The sequence below is a fragment of the Jaculus jaculus genome, chromosome 7, assembly GCF_020740685.1.
Source record: "Jaculus jaculus isolate mJacJac1 chromosome 7, mJacJac1.mat.Y.cur, whole genome shotgun sequence".
Taxonomy (NCBI): Eukaryota; Metazoa; Chordata; class Mammalia; order Rodentia; family Dipodidae; genus Jaculus; species Jaculus jaculus.
The window spans coordinates 40,894,863-40,912,139 of NC_059108.1; the positions used below are offsets into that span (position 1 = coordinate 40,894,863).

The following is a 17,277-nucleotide window of genomic DNA, read 5'->3' on the forward strand; positions in this document are numbered from 1 at the left end:
ATAAATAAATAAATAATGAACAAAAAATATTAAAAAAAAAAAGAAACGAACAAAGGTAAGCAAAAAGCACTCACAATAAGAGGAATCACATATAAGAATATATTATACCATATATATATGTATTTTTTTTTTCAAGGGAGGGTCTTGCTCTAGCTCAGGCTGACTTAGAATTCAAAATGTAGTCTCAGGCTGGCCTCAAACTCACAGTAATCCTCCTACCTCTGCCTCCTGAGTGCGGGGATTAAAGGTGAGGCACAACCACAGCTGGTGAAAATAAATAAATAAATAAATTTATATATATATATATATATATATATAACGTTCCTTTTAAGTATGTTTTACAGTCAGACAGGGGCTATCTTACATGTTTTAACTCATTTTTGTTGTTTGGTTTTTTTTGTTTTTTCGAGGTAGGGTCTCACTCTGGTCCAGGCTGGCCTGGAATTTACTATGTAGTCTCAGGGTGGCCTGGAACTCACAGTGATCCTCCTACCTCTGCCTCCCAAGTGCTGGGATTAAAGGTGTGCGCCACCATGCCCTGCTGAATTCCTTAAAAGTGTTTACTTCTGAGAAGGAAATGTAAGAAATAAAGCATTACCTTTTTAAACATGCCTGACTCGGCTGGTGAAGGACCGGGCACCTCACCAGGGGTGTGACAATACTGCGGCTCCCCGCAGTGCACTGGGAGTTCCTGCGACTCCTGGTGGCTTCCATCCGGCACGTCCAGAGCACTAGAAAGAGTGGAAACAGTCATGCGCACAGCTATCAAGAACATCTCAAACGCAAGAAACCCAGAGGCATATTATTTATATATATTTCCAACCAAAATAATGAATTGTAAATTCTTTCTCTAAGCCTACACAACACAGATCATTTTGGTACTGGCATAATACACATATAAATAAATAATTGATGTCTTTACCATGTGGCTAACTGAATTCTTTTAAACTCCATGCAAAAACAAATCAGAGATACAGCGAGATACACCGATAACAACCAGATGGACAGATGATTACCGCAAGACAGCAGTCAGTACCATTTCATTCTGCAGTTTCTTGGTTGTTTTATTGTCATTGCTCTTAAAAAAAAAAAAAAAGCCACAAAAATAGTCAAGCATAGTGGCCTGTAATTCCAGCACTGGGGAGGCTGAGGCAGAAGAACTGGCCTGAGTTTGAGGCTAGCCTGGACTGCACAGGGAGTTGTAAGGCAGCTTGGGGTGCAGGGTGTGGCCCTATCACAAACAAACAACCCCTTCCAAAGAGAAATGACAGAACTGTTTAGTTTAATGAACACTGGAACTAGAGTGAGAACTGAACTTCAGAGAAGGGATGGGTCTGGGCTATGCCAGGAACTGTTCCCAGGGTTATGAAATCTATCATACTTAAAAGGAATGAACAGGAATGAAGGCATGAAGAATGCTCTAAACTATTCCCTTCATCCAATTCCCCAATCATCCTCTCCTCTCCCTACACACACTTCTCTGCTTATAACACTGACTGTACTGAGCTGCCCATGCTCCCTATACCCCAGACGCTTCATTCAGCCTGGCAGTCAATCATGGCTGGTCTCATCCTCATGTCGCATTCCCTTCTCCAGTAATGAACTCAGGCATATGCACATCTCTCCCGCATATATGATCACAATGACACACACACATATACATAATATATATGTGAAGCAATATTTGTCTTCCTCCCAATTTTTAAAAAGTATTTTATTTATTTATTTATTTCACAGAGAAAGAGGGAGCAGGGAGAGAGAGAGAGAGAGAATGAATAGGTGCACCAGGGCCTCTAGTCACTGCAAACGAACTCCAGATGCATGTGTCACTTTGTACATCTGGCTTACATAGGTGGTAGAGAATTGAATCGAAGTCCTTCAGCTTCATAGGCAAATGCTTTAACCACTAAGCCATCTCTCCAGCCCCACAAGAAAGTTTTAGATTGTACAAAGATATAACTCAATATGGTAATATCAATAAAGGAACTACGAATAGCCATAATGCTTTCTTATTTATTTGTGACAGAGCCTCATATAGTTTAGGCTGGCCTGACTTGCTTTGTAGTACAGGATGACCTTGAATTTTTGATCCCATTGTCTTCACTGCCAAGTGCTGGGATTACAAGCATGCACCACCATGCTCAGCTCTGGGTGGGTGTGCACTAGAAAACTCTACCCTGTACATTCTTCTTTTATTTATTTATTATTTTTGGTTTTGCTTTTTTTTTTTTTTTTTTTTCGAGGTAGGGTCTCACTCTGGCTCAGGCTGACCTGGAATTCACTATGTAGTCTCAGGGTGGCCTCGAACTCTCAGCGATCCTCCTACCTCTGCCTCCCGAGTGCTGGGATTAAAGGTGTGCGCCACCACGCCCGGCTTGGTTTTGCTTTTTTGAGGTAGGTTCTCACTCTAGCCCAGGTTGACCAGGAACTCACTCTGTAGACCCAGGCTGGCCTCGAACTCACAGTGATCCTCCTACCTCTGCCTCCAGAATGCTGGGATTAAAGGCATGTATGACCATGCCTGACCCTACATTCTTCCTTTAAAAAACATTAATCTTGACTTCCGGTTAAGAAGGTGGCATAGGTACCATGCCAAAGCAGCCTAGGGTGGAAAAAGCCCCCCCCCCAAAAAAAAACCCAGCAAAACACACACTTTTACTAAGTATAGGAAATTGAAACGTAGCAGAGAAGTAGGAGAGATCCAGAGCAGCCAGAGCCCACACAGGCTGGTAGAAGCGGCTCCTGCGGGACCACAGCGGTGGCGCACAAGCCAGCCACAGGAAAAGACAGGTGAGGGGATTTTCCACTCACACTGGAGCTCTCCGCAAACTCAAGAAATGTGAAGGGAGAACAGCAGTGAGCAACGGAGGAGCAGATCACAAGGTAGAGGATCACATGGACCAGCAAGAGAACTAGAGCAGCATCAGCAGCCTCCCCTCCCCCACTGCCAGTGCCCAGATCCAGCGAACAGAGCAGCGGTCCAGAGACCCGGACACACCAACTTGAACTGACAGCGGGACTCAAGCAGGAGCAGCATAACTGAGACCAAATCATCCCAAAAGGTAACTGGGATCACACCAGGTCAGTACCCGCCTAATAAACCTGGTATATAGGCCTGAACCAGAAGTGCTAATTGCATATTCCATATCAGGATAAATTATATGTTAAATCTGATAGATGGTCAGATTTGCCATTCTTAAATAAGCTGTATTTTGGGCTTGTTATTTGTTGCTTCTTGATTTGTAGTAGCTTTGTTTCCTCTTCTTTTATACATTAGGGAAGGGTCTCACCTGGTCACAAGCTGACTTGGAAACCTCAATAGACCAGAAATCTTAACCTCCTTGTTGTCAGGAGTAAGGGAGTGGGTGAAGAACCACACAGCCTAAGGGACAGACAGAGGATCTGGTTGTCATAATACCTACTCTTGCATAAATACCTTGTGCTGTTTTTCATTGAAAGTGTACATTGTTTAGTTAAATTTTAGAAACTATCTGTATTTGGTTCCACTCAGACTACTTGAATACTCTCATAGCAGGCAAACCCAACACCTAGGGTCACTTTTGTAGATACTCTGAGAGTCTTGAGAGCCACACCTAATGCCTTAAATTCCTACCCTGAAGTTATATAACATCAGATTGTCTGATACATCTAATAATACCCAGCGAACTAGAAAATCCAATCATTAAAAATCCAGGATGCAAAAATATATACATTATAACACAAGAAACACCAAAAATCAAGACAATATAAATCTACCAAAAAGCATTAATGCATCAGAAATGACCTCCAGTGAGAACGAGTTAGAGGAAATGCCTGAGAAAGATTTCAAATTATAAATTATTATAAATATATATATATATAAATTATTATAAATATTATAAATATGTTCAAAGAAGCCAAAGAAGAAATCAAAGGAATGAAAAAGTAAATCGAAGGAATCAAAGAAAACACAGGACACCAATTTAATGAAATAAAGAGGTCAATACTAGACATAAATTAGGAAATAGAAATAATAAAGAAAAACTATGGGGTGGAGAGATGGCTTAGCGGTTAAGCACTTACCTATGAAGCCTAAGGACCCTGGTTCGAGGCTTGATTCCCCAGGACCCATGTTAGCCAGATGCACAAGGGGGTGCATGCGTCTGGAGTTCGTTTGCAGTGACTGGAAGCCCTGGCGCGCCCATTCTCTCTCTCTCTCTCTCTCTCTCTCTCTCTCTCTCTCTCTCTCTCTCTCCCTGTGTCTCTTTGTCTCTCTCTGTCACACTCAAATAAATAAATAAAAGTGAACCAAAAAATTTAAAAAAAAGAAAAACTAGAATTACTAGCAATGAAGAACACAGTTAATGAAATTAAAAAACTCTGTAGAAAATCTCACCAGTAGAATGGATGAAGGAGAGAACAGAATATCTAAGCTAGAAGACCAGGTGGCAGATCTAATACAGTCCAACAAAGAGAAAGACAAACTAATAGAAAAGTATGAGTGGGAATTTCAAGATATTTGGGACACTATGAAAAGATCAAACATAAGAATTCAGGGCATAGTAGAAGGAGAAGAATCTCACTCCAAAGGCATAGTAGGCGTCTTCAACAAAATCATAGAAAAAAACTTCCCCCAAATTGGAAAAGAGGTGCCAATGCAGATACAGGAAGCCTTTACAACACCAGCCAGACAAAACCTGGAAAGAACCTCTCCTCGCCATATTATAATCAAACTACCAAACACACAAACCAAAGAAAAAATATTGAAAGCAGTTAGAGAGAAAAATCAAGATACCTACATAGGCAAGCCCATCAGGATTACAGCAGATTACTGAACACAATCTTTAAAAGCCAGAAGGGCATGGAGTGTTGTATTCCAAATCCTGAAAGATAACAACTGTCAACCAAGGTTACTTTATCCTGCAAAGCTATCCATTCAAATAGACGGAGAAATAAGGACATCCTAAGACAAAAGCAAGCTAAAGGAGTATTTGAAGACAAAACCAGCTCTACAGAAAATACTTGAAAGAATCCTCCATGCTGAAGAAAAAGAAAAGCACACATATAAGGAGCTGGGAAAAAACAAACAATACTCAAATACTAGTTAACACAAGAGAGCAAAGGTAAAACCAGAAGAACTACAAAAAAAAAAAAAAAGGCAAAGAAAACCCCACATTAATCTTGTGTACTGGGGATGTGGCTCAGTTGGTAGAATGTTTGCCTAGCATTCACAAAGTTCTGGGTTCAATCCCCAGTGCTGCATAAACTGGGTATGAAAGCAGAAAGACCAGAAATTCAAGGTCATACTTAGCTACAAGGCAAGTTTAAGGGCAACCTAGGAGCTATATGAGGCCTACCTCAAAAAAGAAAAAATTCTTTGTATTACATAAAAAGTGATGGTGTAGGGCTAGAGACATGGCTCAGCAGTTAAAGGTGCTTGCTTGCAAAGCCTGATGGCCTGGGGTTGATCCCCCAGCACCTATGGTGAGCTAGATGCATAAGGTGGTGGATGCATCTAGAGTTTGTTTGTAGAGCAGGAGGCCCTGGCACCCCCTGTCCTCCCTCACCCTTGCCCCCATCTGCAAATCAATAATTTTTTTTTTTTCGAGGTATGGTTTCACTCTACACTGTAGTCTCAGGGTGGCCTTGAATTCATGGCGATCCTCCTAGCTCTGCCTCCCAAGTGCTGGGATTGAAGGTATGAGCCACCATGCCCGGCCAAGAAAACATTTTTAAAAGAAATGGTATATGAGAAGCAATATTTTTGTCTTCCTCCCAATTTTGTGTTGTAAAAGCAATATTGACATAGAATAAAAAAATCATTCATTCCACATATACATATTCATTCCAGGAACTGAACTTATAAGGACTCTCAGGCCAGGCATGGTGGCACATCCCTGTACTCTTAACGATCACAAGGTGGAGGCAGAGAAAGACTGAGTTCAAAGGCCAGCCTAGGTTACATAATGAGACTGAAGAAAGACAATTAAATCTCTCTAGCTGGAACATAATTTCATTCTGCACAAATTTTCTTCATGAGACATTTTATGTGTAAGAACTTATAACAATACATTTCTACCCTCTGAATGAGTACTTCAAGGAAGATCATGAGTTCAAGGACAGCTTGGGCTATCTAGAGAAACTCTATCCCCAACATGAAGAGTGCTTTAGGGGCTGGGGAGATGGCTCAATGCGTAAGAACACTTAGGTATAAGCAAGGAAGGAGAGATGGGCCCAGGTTACCTCCCAGCTTTCCCTTGAAGTGTGCTCTCACACTCACTACCCGTTCATAGAGGTAGAGTCAACATAGGTTTATGACTGGATTTGACATATCAGAAAAGAAATCTGTATGATTTGCGACTCAACACGATGGATCCAGGACACCTCCTTGTTTTCCTGACTTGTGAGGCCAACTAGCAAGGCTTAGTATAGATCACAGGGTTAATTTTATGTTTTTGGAAATCTCTCATACTCCCAGTCACGAGGACACATATGGCCCCGCGGGCAGCTTTCCTAGCAATGGCCAGAGGAGAGCACAATTGCAGTTCCTGGACATGTCCTCACGTCACCTTGACTCTGAAGTGGGAAACCTGTTTGTAGTGTACCCAGTAACTTTTGACCTGCCTTGGAGGGAGGCAGAGGCTGGGGTGTGGGTGACTTCCTTCCCTTTCATTGAGACAGACCTGTGCAGTGCAACTGTGCACCTGTCCACATAAGCCACTGGCCTAGAGCTTTCTCCCAGGCTTGGAGGTGAGGCAAGGCCACATGATATGTGTGGGCATCACAAGGAGAGCTGAGCTGCAGGACAGCTTCTCACCTGACCCAGATGCCCCTGCCATTCCCAAGAGCACTTTCTACTTCTTCTCCGGCATGACAGCCACAGAACTCCTAACCACAGCAAACTTATTAAACAGGAATGTCTCCTGAAATACAACCCTTGCTATTATATAGCAAGAATGGGGCAAAGGCTCTGTAGATCCTAAGTCAATTTCATAACTTGAAAAGGTATATTTCGCTGGGCATGGGGACCTATGCTTTAATCCCACCACTAGGAAGGCTGAGGTAGGAAGATCGCCATGAGTTTGAAGCCAGCCTAGAGTTACAGAGTGAGTTCTAAGTCGACCTGGGCTGTAGTGAGACCTAGCCTCAAAAAAAAAAGAGAGCAAGAAAGAGAGATTTATTTAAGAGAGAGAGAGAGACCAACAGACAGACAGTATGGGAACATAAGGACATGTTGCTGCTATAAACAAACTCTGGACACATGTTCTACTTGGTGCATCTGGCTTTATGTGGCTACAAGGGAATCGAACCTGGGTCATCAGGCTTTACCAAGCAAGTGCCTATAATTGCTAAGCCATCTCCTCAGCCCCAACGTTTTAAGACAGCCAACCATGTCAGAAATTAAGGTACAGGGCTGGAGAGATGGCTAAGCAGTTAAGGCATTTGCAAGCCAAAGGACCTAAGTTCAATTCCCCAAGACCCATGTAAGCCAGATGCACAAGGGGCACATTCGTCTGGAGTTCATTTGCAGTGGTAGAGCCCTGTCATACCCGTTTTCTCTCTGTCTGTCTCTCTCTTCTCTGTCCCTCTCTCTTTCTTTGCTTGCAAATAAATAAAATTTAAGAAGAAAAAGAAAAAAAATGTTAAAGAAAAAAGAAATTAAAGTACATGTGGTGGTTTGAATTAGATGTCCCTCATAAACGCATGTGTTGTGAATGCTTGCTCCCCAGATGGTGGCAATGTGGGAGGTGGAGTTTTGCTAGAGGTGTGTTGCTGGGACTGGACCCTGAGGCTTACTAACCCCTGGCTTGCCAGTGTTAGTGAACTCACTCTCCTGCTGCTGTTTTCCACCTGCTGTGGCAGAGGTGACATCCAGCCTCTGCTCATGCCATGCTTTCCCCAAACATGGTGAAGCTTCCCCTCAAGACTGTAAACCAAAATAAATCCTTTCCTCCCATGAGCTGCTTTTGGACAGGTGGTTTGTGCCAGCAGTACAAAGGTAACTACAAGAGCACACAAAGAGGAGACTCGCTCCCCAGCCTCAAGGACACTAACGTTGGTCAGACATAGGGGCTGCAACACTCTAACCGAGACACTGCCAAATCTCCCTAGCCTGAAAGCCAACCTTAATAAACGTTTGCTACATGAAAATCCAATTGTAAAGTTGGCTATGTTTTTCTTTATTTTCAAAGTGGTAATTTTTAGTCTTGGAAAGTAGACTATAGAGACCATAAAAAAGGATCAATATGGTTGCCAGTTAACAAGTTCAAGATTCCTGGGTCTGGTGGCACACACCTTTAATCCCAGCACTAGGGAGGCTAATGTAGAAGGAGTGCTGTGAGTTCAAGGCGACCCTCGAGACTACCTAGTGAATTCCAGGTCAGCCTGGGCTAGAGTGAGATCCTACCTCAAATAATAACAGCAACAAAAAAAATTAGAGTTAGGGGTTAAGAGCATTTCATGAGGGTCTGAGGAGGCCCAAGAGACCACTCCAGTTTGATCTCCAGGACCTATATAAATAGCAGGGCATGGTCACACACACTGTAATCCTAGTCCAATAAGGGAGCAGAGATCTGAGAATTGTCAGAGCGCCAGGATCACTAAGAAACTTCAGCTCAAATAAGAACAGACAGAGGAGGGATGGAGCGGGACACCCAACTCTGTAGCAGGCTACCACAGGGGAACACATCCCACCACAGGCAAGTGCTTGAGGTGCTACATGGGCATATACATGCGCATACACCACATACACACACAAACACACCATGTTACCCACAACAATGCAAGTAAAATAAATTCTGTATTTGAGCCGGGCATGGTGGTGCATGCCTTTAATCTCAGCACTAGGGAGGCCAAGATAGGAGGACTGTGAGTTCGAAGCCACCCTGAGATGACATAATGAATTCCAGGTCAGCCTGGGCTACAGTGAGAACCTACCTCAAAAACAAAAACCAAACCAAAACAAAAAAAGATCTGTATTAGTAAATGCAAGTCGCTTCCTTTGAAAATAGTTATTACTGGTCAAAAACGTTTTAAGTTAATAAGACTGAATCCTAAAAACTGCCATATTGCAGGGAGTCTCAGCTGAGTATATTTATTAATTTGCTAATTCTCTTTTCTACTTCCCCTTTAAAGTACAGAAATTATGCTGCTACAATGCAAGTTTCAATACTAAGTACTTGAATTTACCCAGATTTATATACCTATGTAAAAGGTGGAACAGTCATCAGCTCCTTTAATCATCCTTTCTGCTTCTTCTTCTAGACTGGCCTTCTCCCCGGAAGTTGGTAGCAAATTAATAATAACACGATTTTATTCCCTTTCTTACGTTAAAAGGATGCATAGCTGTTCTCAGACAACTCCATGGTTCATGAAGCTTGAAGTTTATATAAAATGGGGTGATAGATTCTTCAAGAGAAAGATAAACAAAATATCATATTTTTTCAAAATTTACAATGCTGGGGCTTCTCGGAAGACCTTGGAAATGGTCCTGAATCTTTTGCTTCTCTGTAAATCTGCCTCAGGTTTTCCTACTGTTGGTCTACCCCATCAAGTTGCTTCTCAAGAATTTTTAAAAAATATTTTCTTGGGGCTAGAGAGATAGCTTAGTGGTTAAGCACTTGCCTATGAAGCCTAAGGACCCTGGTTTGTGCTCAATTCACCAGGACCCACATAAGCCAGATGCAAAAGGGAGGTGCATGCATAAGCACTTGCCTGTGAAGCCTAAGGACCCCGGTTCGAGGCTCAATTCCCCAGGACCCATGTAAACCAGGTGCACAAGAGGGCACATGCATCTGGAGTTGGTTCGCAGAGGCTAGAGGCTCTGGCGCGCCCATTCTCTCTCTTCTGCCTCTTTCTCTCTGTCTGTCACTCTCAAATAATAAATAAATAAATAAAAATAAACGAAAATAACTTTAAAAATATTTTCCTGCTGGGTGTGGTGGCACATATCTTTAGTCCTAGCACTCAGGAGGCAGAAATAGGAGAATCGTTGTGAGTTCAAGGCCTCCCTGAGACTTCACAGTGAATTCCGGGTCAACCTGGGCTAGAGTGAGACCCTACCTCAAAAAGCCAATAAATAAATAAATAAAATTTTCTTTATTTGAGAGAAAGTGAAGATGAAGAAAAAGAGAAAGACTGTTTACTCCAGGGCTTCTTGCTGTTGGAAACAAACTCCAGACACATGTGCCACTGTGCATGTGGCTTTTAAAGGGTGCTAGGGAACTGAACCCAGGCCCGCAGGCTTAGCAAGCACCTTTAATTGCAGAGCCACCTCCCAGCCTGCTTCTCAAGAATTTAAATGTGGGTAGCTCAACATACACAACAAGTTTAAAAAGTTTCAGTACCAAATAATTCTTGTTTCAGAAGTAATGTACATGTAAAATAATTAAGGCAAAACCAAAAGGGCAAAGGATGGTTTGGCTGCAGGCATAAACCGAGGCTGTACTGCCATCTGCTGTTTACAGAAGGAATTATTAGTGTGCTCTTTTGCACCTTAGAGTTGTCAATAAAAGTTGAAAATGACTTTAACCCCAGCACTCAAGAAGCAAAAATGCTGTGATTTGAAGGCCGGTTTGGGACTACACAGTGAGTTCAAGGTCAGCCTGGGCTAGCGCAGGACCCTACCTCAAACAAAGTTAAAATAAAAAAATAGTTGCTGAAAGTTACTTCCATGTGCATGGAATTACTTCCTAAAAAGAGCCTGATGCTGGGCCTAGAGAGACGGATTAGCGGTTAAGGCACTTGCCTACAAAGCCAAAAGACCCAGGTTTGATTCCCCAGGACCCACATAAACCAGATGCACAAGGGAGCACATGTGTCTGGAGTGCATTTGCAGTGGCTCCTGGTGCACCTATTCTCTCTCTGTCTCTCCCTCTCTTTGCTTCTTTCTCTCTCTCAAATAAATAAATAAAAATATTTTTAAGGGAGGGAATTACCATGGGATTTTTATATGATGATGGAAAATGCAAATAAAAATTTAAAAAATTTAAAAAAAAATTTTTAAAAAGAGCTTGACGCTGGAGACATGGCTTAGTGGTTAAGGCGCTTGCCTGCAAAGTCTAACAACCCAGGTTTGATTCCCCAGGACCCATGTAAAGCCAGATGCACAAGGTGGCTTATGTGTCTGGAGTTCCGTCTGCAGAGGCTAGAGGCCCTGGCATGCTCATTCTCTTTCTATCTGCCTCTTTCTCTCACACACATAAATTAATAAATAAGTAAATAAATAATAAAGAAAGAAAAAGAAAAAGAAAGAGCCTGAAACACCAGATACTAGAGCCATTCTTGAATTAAGGTATAGGTGACCAGGCTACATAAGTTTACGGGTCACAAAAGAAAAACAAAACTCAACTCACCAACATATTACATTACTAATCCGTCTAGCATTCTTTAGTTCAACTGCTAAATGATGAGAAAAAACATCTCCTGAGCAAGACATCCATGAACATTAGACTCTGTGTTATGTGATGGACACACACCATCAGACAATCCCAGACCTGAAAAGGCCCCTAGTGATTACCTGGCACAGTCTGCTCACTGCAGACTTGAAAAGACACTGTCCTTGAGCAGCTGTGTGACTGGCAGAACATGGAGCCTGCCAAGTACCCACGTGTGTGGCACTAGAGGCCAGGTTTCTGTGATGGCCCTCACAAAGAAGCAGCTGATGACTACACCTGATAGAACTTTGTAAATCTGACACTTAATGACATTTATGAAAATTCATTTCCCTTGCAGAACCTAACCAGAAGAGGCTTTTCATTCAAAACAACATTGTCTTCAAATTTATATTTTTCTGAACTGACCAAATGATGAAATACAACAACAAATGTCAGAGGCTTACCATGTTAGCCCTATTATACATCTTGGTTAGTTATTTGTTGCTTTGTTCTTTCCCCTTTGGATGTAGGTTCTCTCTGTGTCCAGGCTGACCTGGAACTCTCTTTGGAGCCCCAGTCTAGCCTCAACCTCGTGGCAATCCTCCTACCTCAGCCACCCAAGTGCTGGGACTAAAGGTATGTGCCACCACGCTGGGCTTATTTAACTTTCTCTGACTCATTTTCCTCATCTGAGATCATGAACAGATTCTAATAAGAATCTAGGAAATACTCATAAAATGTTTGGCTTCATACTGGCCCCTAACAGTCCTCTCCATGCGTTCTATACTATTATGCCTACGAATGCCAGCTGACATTCCCCAGCAATAGCTAACAATGCATCATGTAGGTGTGACTTTGAGCTGGCAAATGTATCAAACTAAAATATGCAATGATACGGAAAGAATGCTGGAAGGTGCTGTAGAGATAACCTACCAACCGATCCATCTCATTCTGTAGATGGATTCATAAAAGCAAGAGAGCTTAACTCTCTCAAGCCCACATTTAAGTTTGTTAAAGTTTATTTATTTTCGCACATATGTGTGTGTCAGGCTCTCTTGCTGCTGCAACTTTTGTAACTGGCTTTACATGGGTGCTTGTGAATTGAACCCAGACCTAAAGACTTCATAAGTAAGCCCCTTTAACCACTGAGCCATCTCCTCAGTCCCTTAAGTTTCAAAAATTCGAAATGTCCTCCAAGGCTTATCCCCTTAAAGAATGCTATATCAGCTGCAGAGATGGCTCAGTGGTTAAAGGCATTTTCTTGGTTCAGTTCCCTGTTCCCTGTATCCAATTCCAGTATCCATGTAAAAGCAGAAGCACAAGGTGGTGCCTGCATCTGGAGTGTGTTTGTGGTGGCAACAGGCCCTGCCCTGCCCATACCCACACACATGCTCTGTCTCTTATTCTCTCTGCTGCTTGCAAATAAATAAAAAGTATTTAATTTTTTTAAGTGAGCTAGAGAAATGGCTTAGCAGTTAAGGCACTTGCCTGCAAAGCCAAAGGATACAGGTTCAGTTCCCCAGGACCCACGTAAGCCAGATGCACAAGGTGGGGCATGCATCTGGAGTTCATTATAGTTGCTGAAAGCCTTGGAACACCCATTCTCTCCATCTGCCTCTCTCTCCCTCTCTCTTTCCCTCTCCCTCTTCTCCCTCTCTGCATCAAATACATAAATAAATAAAAATCGTTTAAAAAATTTAAAAAGCAACTTGAGAGGCAGGGGATCACAGTGTGTTTGAGGCCAGCCTGGGGCTACAGACTGAATTCCAGAACAGCCTGGGCTAGAGTGAGACCCTGCATCAGGAAAGAAAGAAAGAAAGAAAGAAAGAGAGAGAGAGAGGGAGGGAGGGAGGGAGGGAGGGAGGGAGGGAGGGAGGGAGGGAGGGAGGGAGAGAGGGAGGAAGGAAGGAAAGAAGAAGGTAGAGGAGGGGAAAAAAGTAACTCTGGCTGGAAAGATAGCTCAGAGGTCAAAGGTGCTTGCTTGCAAATCTTGATGGCACAGGTTTATTCCCTAGTAACCACATAAAGCAGAGGTGGCTAGGCATCTGGAGTTTCTTTTCAGCAGCAGGAGGCCCTGGCATGCCCATTCTCTCTCTTTCTCCTTCTCCCCTTTCTCCCCTCTCAAAGAATGCTGTACCATGAATCCTTATGTCCAGTATCAACAAAGGGTAACAGAATGCCCAAAGTACTAAGAATACTAACCTGTCCATCCATTATTCTTAACGTGTTTATACATTCCTCACAAGAATTAAGCTCCTCTGGTGTGGAACCTTACTTACAGCCAGCCCTGACTCCCCATGGCCTTCATTTTCCTGGGCACACTGATTGTAATGGTAACTGAAAGTCAAGAGCATCCCTCCGTGCATGGTGTGGGAGGAAAAGTACAGGTGCTCCTCTATCAGGTCAGTAAAATGTAGATTATTTTCTCTCCAACCAAAGATTGGAACCTTTAATATATTTAGTGAAATCTAGCCTTTGGGGGCTAAATAGTCTGTGAAACTTACCAAACTATCTCAGGACCAACACTATATAAATTTTTGCCCAGGCATGGTGGCATACACCTTTGATCCCAGTATTCTGGAGGCCAAGATAGAAGGAACACTGTGAATTCAAGGCCAGCTTGAGACTACATAGTGAATTCCAGGTCAGCCTGGGCTACAAGGAGATCCTACCTAAAAAAAAAAAAAAAAAAGACTGTTTGTGATCATGCTATGTGATTAACCAACTGTGAAATACAGCCAGACCCTCTGGGCTCAGCAAGGGTTGGTTTTACTATTATGGGTCCCAGAGGAAAGGAGGACCCCATTCTAAGCAAAAGCCAAGAGAGGGAGGCTGAGAACTAAACAACCCCAGAGCCTCACTCAGCCCAAAGCCAGGGGAGATGATGAACCCGGTGCCAAAGGCAAGGACCCTGTTTTCCAACTCCTGTGTTTCCTGCATGATCAAACATGCTCTCATTCAGAAGAGCTGAAGATCCCCCACCCCCAGCTTCTCTGTATAACATGCAAGTTGTCAAGTTTACTTTTCAGTTGTCAAAAGAGGGCTTTGATTGTTGAAACTTTCCTTTTAGGGCGATTCCGAGTCCTATAATCTAATAACAACAAAGAGAAAATAACACCTTCTCTTTTGATGCTAAATCTGCTCCCCAAAGAAAGACTTATGAGCTCACTAAGCTCATAAACAATGAGCCAACAATGCAAGGCAGAGAGAGTATCTTAAGTTGCTACCTTTTACAATGTGAAACAAATCTACTGAGGGTTATACTAGCATGGAGCAGGTGAGGAGGAGGAAGCCTAGAAAAATACAGATATAGGACAAAGTATAGAAAGATTAGGGCTGGAGAGATGGCTTAGCGGTTAAGCACTCGCCTGTGAAGCCTATGGACCCCGGTTCGAGGCTCGGTTCCCCAGGTCCCACGTTAGCCAGATGCACAAGGGGGCGCACGCGTCTGGAGTTCGTTTGCAGAGGCTGGAAGCCCTGGCGTGCCCATTCTCTCTCTCCCTCTATCTGTCTTTCTCTCTGTGTCTGTCGCTCTCAAATAAATAAATTTAAAAAAAAAAAGAAAGATTACCCCTATGCATTCATAACCCATAACTCCAAAGAGAACACCAGTACCCACACTGAGGGGGGTCCTCAGTGGGACAGGGGTGGGGGCAAAGAATGGGACCAACACATGATTTGTCCATATAAAAAAGTTTCTAATTAATAAAAATATAAATTAAGGGCTGGAGGGATTGCTTAGTGGTTAAAGCGTTTGCCTGCAAAGCCAAAGGAGCCAGGTTCGATTCCCCAGGACCCATGTTAGCCAGCTGCACAAGGGGACGCACACATCTGGAGTTCGTTTGCAGTGGCTGGAGGCCCTGGCGTGCCCATTCTCTCTGTGTCTCTCTCTCAACCTTTTTCTCTGTCAAATAAATAAATAAAAGTATTTTTTAATTAAAATACTCACCCCTAAAACACCAGAGGCAGCCCCAAGATGCCCTTCCTGAGCCCTCCTGCCCCATTAACTTGCCTCTACCCCTCACCAGAGCACCTTTGGTCATCATACTTGGCCAAGCTTGCCTCATGAAAGCTCTAAGGGGCACACTGCAGGGAAGTTGGAAGAATTTCACTATCTATCTACTGAATATCTGATCTTTGGGGACTGAAGGGAGAAACGTATTTCATTAAGTTCCAAGAAAAGCCTTTCTTTTCTTTTTTTAAAATTTAAGTTAATTTAATTTTTTATCTTTTCACAATCTTTATTAACATTTTCCATGATTATAAAAAATATCCCATGGTAATATGCTCCCCCCCTCCGCACTTTCCCCTGTGAAATTCCATTCTCCATCATATTACCTCCCCATCTCAATCACTGTACTTACATATATACAATACCAACCTATTAAGTACCCTCCTCCCTTCCTTTCTCTTCCCTTCATATCTCCTTTTTAACTTACTGGTCTGTGCTACTAAGTATTTTCCTTCTCACACAGAAGCCCAATCATCTGTAGCTAGGATCCACATTTGAGGGAGAACATGTGGCACTTGGCTTTCTGGGCCTGGGTTATCTCACTTAGTATAGTCCTTTCCAGATCCATCCATTTTTCTGCAAATTTCATAACTTTATTTTTCTTTACTGCTGAGTAGAACTCCATTGTATAAATGTGCCACATCTTCATTATCCACTCATCAGTTGAGGGACATCTAGGCTGGGTCCATTTTTGTTTTTGGTTTGGATTTTTTTTTTTTTTTTTTATTTGAGAGCGACAGACACAGAGAGAAAGACAGATAGAAGGAGAGAGAGAGAATGGGCATGCCAGGGCTTCCAGCCTCTGCAAACGAACTCCAGACGCGTGCGCCCCCTTGTGCATCTGGCTAACATGGGACCTGGGGAACCGAGTCTCGAACCGGGGTCCTTAGGCTTCACAGGCAAGCGCCTAACCGCTCTCTCTCCAGCCCTGGTTTGGATTTTTGAGGGACAGTTTCACTCTAGTACAGGCTGACCTGTAATTCACTATGCAGTCTCAAGGTGGCCTCGAACTCTGCCTCCCCAGTGCTGGGATTAAACTACCACGCCAGGCAGACAAGCCTTTTCTCTTCCTCACCAGTGAACTTTCAGACGAGGCAGATGACATATTTGGTAATGAATCCATTTCAGTAACTGTGAGCTTGACGAGAGTACGCATCTGCAAACTAGTAGTTTCTCTGGCTTCGTCACACGATCACTGCTCTGCTTTCCCGACCTTTACCTCGGCACTCCCTGGACGTCGCCTACTGTAGGCCCCTCACAGGAAGTGACCGGACGGCAGCTCGGCTGTGAACTACGCTGCTTCTGTCTCAGTGTGGCATCCAGCTCCCCCGTCCATCCCGATGACCACTGTCCTGGTTCCCAACTCCATTGTCTTCAGTTTAGGAAATCTCCAGCTATTCTCTGCGATCGGGTCTGTCCTGCCACTCAACAAGTTCTCACTTTATAAAGGGTTAGCCTTCCTAATGTATTCTTCTTTTATGTAATTATTTATTTATTTTTGGTTTTTCCTAGGTAGGGTCTCGCTCTAGCCCAGGCTGACTTGGAACTCACTCTGTGGTCTCAGGCTGGCCTCAAACTCATTGCAATCCTCCTACTTCTGTCTCCTGAGATTAAGTGTTCACCACCATGCCTGGCTAACCTTTGTTGTTTATATTTTATTTATTTGGCAAGCAGAAACAGAGAAAGAGAGAGGGGGGGAGGAGAAAGAGAGAAAAAGAATAGGCACACCAGGGCCTCTAGCCACTGCAAATGAACTCTAGATGCATGTGCCAGTTTGTGCATCTGGCTTTACATGGGTACTGGGGAACCAAACATGGGTCGTTGGGCTTTGCAGGCAAGTGCCTTAACCACTGAGCCATCTCTCCAGCCCCGGGCACCCCTGCTGTATTCTCTCTCTCTCTGTTTTTCTGA

General features: G+C 43.2%; 1 protein-coding gene across 1 annotated transcript in view; it reads right to left on the minus strand.

Annotated features, from left to right (window-relative positions):
- Nucleotides 1-17,277, minus strand: part of Crybg1 (crystallin beta-gamma domain containing 1) — a 260,270-nt gene that overhangs the window by 156,493 nt on the left and 86,500 nt on the right. Inside the window, exon 2 of the mRNA XM_045154300.1 lies at nucleotides 599-731. Within this exon, the coding sequence (XP_045010235.1) occupies nucleotides 599-731 (133 nt within the window). The remainder of the gene's footprint in view (nucleotides 1-598; nucleotides 732-17,277) is intronic.